The 8,316-nt window shown below is 37.4% G+C and overlaps 2 protein-coding genes across 2 annotated transcripts; both read left to right on the top strand.

Annotated features, from left to right (window-relative positions):
• Positions 1–754: 754 nt before the first annotated feature.
• On the top strand, positions 755–2,089 carry LOC113704391 (ethylene-responsive transcription factor 1A-like). Its single transcript, XM_027226282.2, has one exon. The coding sequence runs from the start codon at positions 941–943 to the stop codon at positions 1,793–1,795; it is 855 nt and encodes a 284-aa protein (XP_027082083.1). The 5' UTR covers positions 755–940; the 3' UTR covers positions 1,796–2,089.
• A 5,098-nt stretch (positions 2,090–7,187) lies between these two features.
• Positions 7,188–8,316, top strand: LOC113704066 (uncharacterized). Its single transcript, XM_027225705.2, has one exon. It carries the CDS (start codon positions 7,287–7,289, stop codon positions 8,076–8,078), a length of 792 nt encoding a protein of 263 aa, XP_027081506.2. The 5' UTR covers positions 7,188–7,286; the 3' UTR covers positions 8,079–8,316.

The raw sequence follows: 8,316 nt of genomic DNA, 5'->3' as shown, positions 1-8,316 counted from the left end.
AAAAAAAAAGAATGAATATACAAGCTAAAGTATATCATTATGTTCGTTAAATTAGTGTAGTACACCCCTGAAAGGATGAATGTATAGCACTAATACAGGCCATGAATGATATGGTACTTTTCTTGATAGGCTATAAACTATAATGTAAGTAACATATTAAGAGAATAGATGCTGTGCACTAATTGAACCATTAAGTGCATTTTTCTCTAGATAATTGTAGAGTTCAAATAAAAGGACTGAATCAAATATATTATCTACTTTTAGCTTTGAAAGCAATCAAAGACATTTCTGTAAATGTCTTGTCAATTAAAGGACAAAAGAAAAAGGGTTTCCACTTTCCCACAACCCTAAGCAAGAAAAGATTACATGAATGAAAATTCACTAATTAACTACTTGACATTAATAACATATACAGCCAACCCTATCAAACAAAGATCATTATTATTATCAAAAAAAAAAAAAAAAAACATAGATCATTATTGGCGATATCTGCCTGCCAGACTCTTTCCAAGTGGAGACAAAAGTCGTTGCTTAGATAAGACTTCTTGGCGTCAAATTTTATCCTCAACTTCTCTTCTGTAGGACTTCATCAAAATCAATGATCAAATTTTGCACATGGTGGTAAGCCTTTTTTACTCAACTTGCTCACACAGGACTTTCCGAGAAACTCAATCCCATGCTTTAAAAAGTCCAAGAAAACCCAAACCCAAATTTGAATAGTATAGCAAGCATTGAACCCGAATAATTAAATGGTGATAGATTTTATCCAAGTTCATGTACTTAAACCTCTTTATAAACCCTTCATATCTTCACCCCACAAAATTCGTCCTCCTCCTGTTCTCTTCCCATAATAAGCTGCTCAACAATCTTTGAAACAAAAAAAAAAAAAAACCGACGTCTAAAACTACTACAAGCCTTTTTCCTAGCTAGTACGTGAAAAATGACATATGGAAATGGTGATCTTCAGGCAGACTTAGCTCTGCTTGAATCAATAAGGCAGCACTTGCTAGAAGAGTCCCAAGCTGCTGCTCCGGCATTGTGGTTTAACAATTCCCTGCCAGTATCTTATAGCGGAAGCAACCCTTCTGAGACCAGCTTCTTTCCTTCCTTCCCTGACGTCAACCCAGATGGATTCCAATTATACCAGAATTATGATTATGACAACATGGGTCTTTACCCTATGGTTCATGACGCGGTTAATAATCGGCGAGAACCATTGCTGTCCACCACCACGACCATGGCTACGACCATGACCACCACTACTGCTACTGGCGCAGTTAAGGTGGAGCATGAAGAAAGGATTGAGGTGTCACAAATGTCTAACGCTGCAACGGCACAGCCGGAGGCAAGGGTGGTGCCGCCTAAAGGGAAGCATTATAGGGGCGTGAGGAGACGGCCGTGGGGGAAGTTCGCAGCGGAGATAAGGGACCCCGCAAAAAACGGGGCCCGCGTGTGGCTGGGGACATTTGAGACCGCGGAGGATGCGGCAATAGCTTATGATCGGGCGGCGTATCGCATGCGCGGGGCACGTGCATTGTTGAATTTCCCACTGAGGATAAATTCAGGTGAGCCAGACCCGGTTAGAATTACGTCTAAGAGGTCATCTGTGTCGCCAGACCATTCGTCATCGTCGGCATCGGAAAATGGGACTCCCAAGAGGAAGAAGAAGGCGGCTGCGCAAGTGGTGGAGCCGCCAGCGGTGCAGAGGGGTTGGGAAGAGCTATATGTGGGCTCAAATTCAAATGGTGAACGAATATTCGGGACTGGCACTCAATTTGGATCCACATTATTGTAGCATACAAATACACTAATTTTTTTAATTGGCGAAAAATCAGAGCTCTATCTGTTCTATTTTTCCTTAATTTTTTTGGTTAATTTGGAGGGGGTAATAAATGGAATGCAAAAGGGGGCAATATCAGAACTGTAGGAGCTGTAATCATGTAAATAGTACATGATTTATTTGTATTTATTTTAGACAAAATTCTTTGTTAAATGGCCAATGGACTTAGCTAAAAAAAAGAAAAAGAATATAATTATTTTCAAGACGTTAAGTTTAAGTTAATGGTGCATTTATTGTTGTTTGAATTAATCTTATATACACTGATTATTGACGTTACATTTAAGTTAATGGTGCATTTATTGTTGTATCTACTTCTTGATTGGTAATCTTGTAATGGTTAACTTTACTTGAAGATTGGACATTAATAATTATTTGAATTAACGGTTTTGGATTTATTTATGATCATTGTAACGAATGTTATGATTTTCACCCCAGTATGAATGTCTTATCCCCAACTATCCAAATTGGTCATCTAGGAAACTCCTTTATACTGATTAGAAGCTACTTGTCAATATGTAAAATGAAATTTAGAATGAAAAAATTGATTTGTAGAAAATGAGTGGGATATTAAAATTTATCCTGTAAAGTTAATAGTGAAATGACACTTAATTTGGGATGATAAAATTGCAACTCTTAATTCTGCGCATAAAGAATCCAGGGAAGTCATATCAATTAAACCTGTTTCTTGGCGGAGGGAATACTACAAGTATATATGCTACTGAATTTGCCAAAAGTACCTACCCATATACATGAATTTGAGTACCGTTTGAAAAATGTATAGATTCTTGCTTTGGCGTGCAATCCTCATCATCATCCCTATATTCTTATATTCTGATATAACAATAATGTAAACTTCATATTGATTTTTTTTTTTTTTTTTTTTTTTTTTTTTTTTTTTTTTTGTCGACGGAGTGGGTGTCCGGGTCAAGTCCTTAAAGGCGGCCCGACTAATCCCACTTCGGCCCGGTCCAGCGCCCCAACTTAGACCTAGCACGTTAAACGCACGGAGAAGCCGATGTTGCTGCGGAGGTTCGACCCCAGGACCTGACGGTCCCGAGGAAGAGGCGCCAACCACCAGCCCATTCACGTGGGGGCGTAAACTTCATATTGATGAGCTCTAAAAAAACTGCTTATTTGCAACTTTTGAGCAAGTTGTGGCTTTAAACATTCATTTTCGAGTTTCAAAAAAAAAAATAATAACATAACAAAGAGGCGGCAATTATAAGCAATGTCCTTCTGGAAGATTGACTCGTAAATGTTCTAGTAATCTATAAAATGTTGATAAGCTGAAACCCTAGATTTGCTGGCTAATTCAAGGTAACTAAAGCAGCAACCTGTTAAGAATTCGTTCATTTTTGTGTATCAGAACATGTTTGCATATTCAATTTCTTGGAGAAACAAATCAAAACCAATGAGTGCATTGATTCAAGATCTAGAAACCTACCCATGGAAGAGCTATCAAACTTTGCTTCAATTAATGACGCTTTCATTTGAAAAAAGAACTGTTCAGCTGCATGTGGGTATTACTCGAACGTGATTATTGGTTATGTACTGCAATCGTTATTATTACATTTACAAAAAAAAATTTGTTCATTTTTGTACACATGATTCTACATTCCACAAAATTTTTTCTTTATACACTGATAATATATACAACATCACTATTGGATACATGATAATTCATCTGAATTTAAATTTAAATTTTAAATTTTGCTCATTTATGATACATTCAATTATGATAGTGTATACACTATCATTATATATAAAATTTACTCTTTTTTTATATATAAGGAAAAAAAAAATTTCACAACCTTGCTTTATATACAACATATTGAGGTGCCATAGGAACATTCCAAACAAAGAATAGTCCAATGATTATTTTTAACTTGATCCTTACCAAAATCAAACTTTGCCCCGTAAACATTTGTCTTAGAATACATCCTAGTCCTTGCATTCTTCCTCTTATATAATCTAAGTTTTGCCTCCAAATCCTTTAATTGTGGGTTCATTGATACGGTTGATATGGTAGCCATGCATGGTTATTGAGAGGGATGTGGATTAGGGACAGAACTACATACGTCATATATGTCCTGACGAACTGCCCTCGTCAAAATGCAGACCAATTTTTCGAAAAATTTTTGCAGCAAGAACGAGATTTCTCCTTGCCATTTCCAATTTGACTCGCAGCAGCTTCTGAGGACCACATATGCCCATAATGCAAAGTTAAGAATGACAAAGTAATGGGGCCCTGATTGGAGTTAATTGTGAAGGCGTTTAGAATCCCTAGTCTTCGACTGCTCGTGACACACATGGGGCCGTGGTGCTAGCTACAGACAATTGTACGGTCTCTCAATATTTTGTCAACTTTGAAATTATTTTTTGAATTTGAATGTTGACCGAATATGTGTTGTTGATATTTCAACCCAATTATATATAGTTACTAGTAAATACAGCTCTAATATCGATGCATCAGAATTCAGAGCCTGCACCTTAGCTCCTACAGGTTTTCAGTCAAAAAGTGCAACTAGAATCATTCCGTTTGCTGACCTTCTTATTGTTTTCAAATATTCCTTTTTGCATCTATGTATTTAGTTTGGTTAGCACTTAGCTGGTGGTGCAAATAAATATTCAAGGCTCATAATTTACCCCCCGGAAGTAAAAGGGGTGGCAAAAAGAAGCTAGCTAAAATGGGGAAAGACGAGTTACTCGAACCAAAAGGGCAAAAAAAAAAAAAAAAAGAAGAAAGAAGACGAAATTGAATTGCAGGAATAATTATTTTCAAGCAATTGGTTGAAACATTAGAAATTAGAGGTTCTGGATTTAAATTTTCGTATTTTTCTCTGTTTCTTAAATTCCATCCCTTCCCTATTTTTTAAAAAGAAAAAAAAAAGCATTTCAAACAATTGTTTAGTTGCATTAGATGCACTTACTTATACATTTCAATAGTTGATATTCATCCTACTTTAAACAGTATATATGGTGAACATTTTTAGATATTAGTGTGTGCTTGAATTGAATGTGTATAAATTCATGCATCTCTATTTGATACCATATGAAATCTAAATCAATAGTCATTGCTTCTTTTTTTTTTTTTAATAAATAACAGGCAATAATTGACCAAACAAAATTAAGTGCACTAATTAACAGGCAATACTTGACCACAGCAAACTAACATAATAATACTTTATATTGTATACCCAGCCCCCTTGCCCGTCCAAACTTCTCCCCTGGCCCATTTCCATCCCTAATCTGTATTAAGACCAGTTCTTGGATTTGGTTATCGTGTTCCTTCATCTTTCATGGGCTAATACTACTTTGGATATCATGTCCTTTGCCCGCCCATGGTACTTCAGCATTAGAAACGCGGGCGGGGGACTCAGGAATAGAGTTGTACGAAAGGTGAGCGTCAAGAAAGCCCAATAAAACCAACACCGTATCTAGGATTTTTGTTCAATTATTCATTTCAATTAACTACTATTTAGGATGATTTCCCTGAAAGTAAACACGGTATTCTATGTTTATTTACTTACTCTTTTTTTTTTTTTGTTTGCAACTCGAGATTCTAAGTTTTACAAATGATAAAGGAAAAAAATAATGGTTTAATAATCAAATCAGTTAAACACTACAGTACATTCTCAATTTATTTGACCGGATTCATTTGTGCACGTACTCAAGAGAAATAAATTGACATGTGTACTCACGCTTGTATTAGTGTAATGTAACAAGTCATCGTCACTAATTAAGAAGCAAATTCCTGGCTGGACTCGGTCATTTTGGCCTTATTATAGGGATGTGATGCACATAAGCATATCTGAATCTTCTGATAAAAGGGGGTTTTTTTTTTCTGGATAAAACAAGAAGCTTTTATTAGTGAGATTGCTAGATATCGTCTGACACGATTTGCTTGACAAAATTTGGAAGGAAATTCTACAGAGTTTCTGAGAGATTGGTAGTTTTTGCATGATGAACTAAACAATGCGCAACCTTATTAGTCGCTCTTAGAACCCAAAGTACATTTAGAACATGTTGATCTAATAAAGTCAAGTGAATATCCTCAATTATTAGGGCTAAACTAGATAGAAGGTCCTCATTATCATTGATAAAATTAATAATAATTGAGGACGCGTCATCCTCTAAAATAAAACTTTGAATACTTGAGGGAAGAAAGGTTTTTGAAATTGACAGCAGACTTCGAGCTGGTTCAGGAGAGTCTATTCGTATTTGGGATGACAGTTGGCTCCTACAGCCACTAGCCAGAGTTATTCCGTGTCTATTCTCCCCCAACGCTGCTTGATAGGAATATTCGAGTTTCGAAATTTATTAATCATAAATGTCATTATTGGAATTCGACTCTGATTGATGCTATTTTCGGAAGAATGATACAGGCTTAATTGAGAGTATACCTCCCGCACAGGAAGATTTGGAAAAAGCTCCGAGGCCTTAAATATTCCAAGCAAAACAAAGCACCTGCTATGGAAAATCATCCACAATTCATTACCTTCCTATAATAATCTTCAAAAGCCAGGTATTCATGTGGCTAACTTCTGTCCCATCCATAATGGGTCTGGTGGAGACCGATATCATCTTTTTTTTTTTTTTTTTTCAAATTTCTTCAAATTTTCAATATCTTTTCATCAATATTATTTTTATTATTAAGTAAGAGAGGGAGATAAGATTTAAGAAGTTGAAATGAGAAAAAGAGGAAATTGAATCAAGACTCAGGAATTAAAGGTTTACAAATAGTGTTAAACTTACACCGCGCGACATTTTGAAAGAAAATTACTACATAGCATCTTGTTTTGAATACAGTGACAGATTCCCGGGCCCGGCATATGGTATCCAAAGGTAATTGCAGAATTCCAGGGAAATCTTGCCATGATATTCAAGGCAAGCAAATAGTTCAACATTACACGATACGGGCTTTAGTAGAATGATTTCTAAAACCTCAGGTAGATATTTGTGAATTGTGATCCTTACGAACCTCAGAAAAGGGCCAAATTCACTTTAGTAGTATGAAAGGCTATTGGCTTTTGCATTAGCACTTTCTCCTTTCTTTCATTCTTTCTTCAAAGCCAAAGACACAGCAAGAATTTATTTCTCAGTTTTGAACTTCCTATTGAGGAGCTGACATCAATTAAGCACATCTTCTTTGTTCACTTTTTCATTGCATCAAAGGATATATGCATCAAAAAACAAATAGTAACAGCCTAAAGCCATTAAGCAGGTCTACAATGTCCCCCCACAACCCTGATATTATGAGACGACAATCTTCCATCCACCTCCCAGTGTTTGGTTTCCCTTGCTATATGTATTTATTATCAGCCCGGAAAACATACGGGCCAGCCACCCAGACCATCCATTTCATGCACCGTACACGTAACACTCGGCCCTCCCCTCACGTGACTCCACCCCGACAAGCCAGCCTCGGTTGTATTAATATATTGTTATGTTACATACACATCAATTATCACACCAACTACTCCACTGTCTCCGTTTTCCCTTCTCAGATTCACATCCCACCTCCATTTCCATCCATTCTACCGAAAATCCCAACAAAAAATTGAAGGAAAAAAAAATGGCAACCCGCCCTGACCAGCCGCAGTCACAGCGCTCATCTAGTCAGGCGGTAAAAACCACCACAGCAGTCGCCGTGGGGGGTTCACTTATGTTTCTGTCGGGGCTGATAGGACTAGTTTTGGCAACGCCCCTTTTGGTGATTTTCAGTCCTGTGCTAGTCCCAGCTGCTGTAACCATCTTTCTGATTCTTGCAGGGTTCTTTGTATGTGGAGGTCTTGGCGTAACTGCTAGCTTTATTTTCTATTGGATGTTCAGGTATGCAACTGGGAAGCACCCCATCGGTGCAGATCAGCTGGATCGTGTGAGAGAAAAGATTGCTCGTGCCAGCTTTATTTTCTATTGGATGTTCAGGTATGCGACCGGGAAAAACCCCATTGGTGCAGATCAGCTGAATCGTGCGAAAGAAAAGATTGCTGATGCAGCTAAGGAGATGAAGGACAAGGCTGAAGATTTTGGGCGCCAGGAAGCTAAGGAGATGAAGGACAAAGCTGAACAATTTGGGCAGCAGGTAGCTAACGAGATGAAGGACAAAGCTGAACATTTAGAGGAGATGAAGGACAAAGCTGAAAATTTTGGGCAGCAGGCAGCTAAGGAGATGAAGGACAAAGCTGAAAATTTTGGGCAGCAGGCTCTGCAGCAGATTAAAGGTTTCCGAGCTTGAGATACTTGATGGAATATTGTGCAAGCAATTGATGTATGATGATGCATGAATAAACTTTGTGCTCTAATTATGGGGGATTGTGACTTTTTATGTTTCCTAGTTAATCGGCGAATTAATTGTTGTTGTGACTGTTGTAGAGAGTGGGGATGGGTTGCTGTTTCTCTCAGCTCAGCTTGCTCTGTGAGTTTGTAGTTGGATGTGTCGTTTCATGTGTGCTAAAACATTTGTGTTTCTTTTA

This window comes from Coffea arabica, chromosome 8e (assembly GCF_036785885.1).
Source record: "Coffea arabica cultivar ET-39 chromosome 8e, Coffea Arabica ET-39 HiFi, whole genome shotgun sequence".
Taxonomy (NCBI): Eukaryota; Viridiplantae; Streptophyta; class Magnoliopsida; order Gentianales; family Rubiaceae; genus Coffea; species Coffea arabica.
This window is presented reverse-complemented; position numbering and strand designations above follow the sequence as displayed.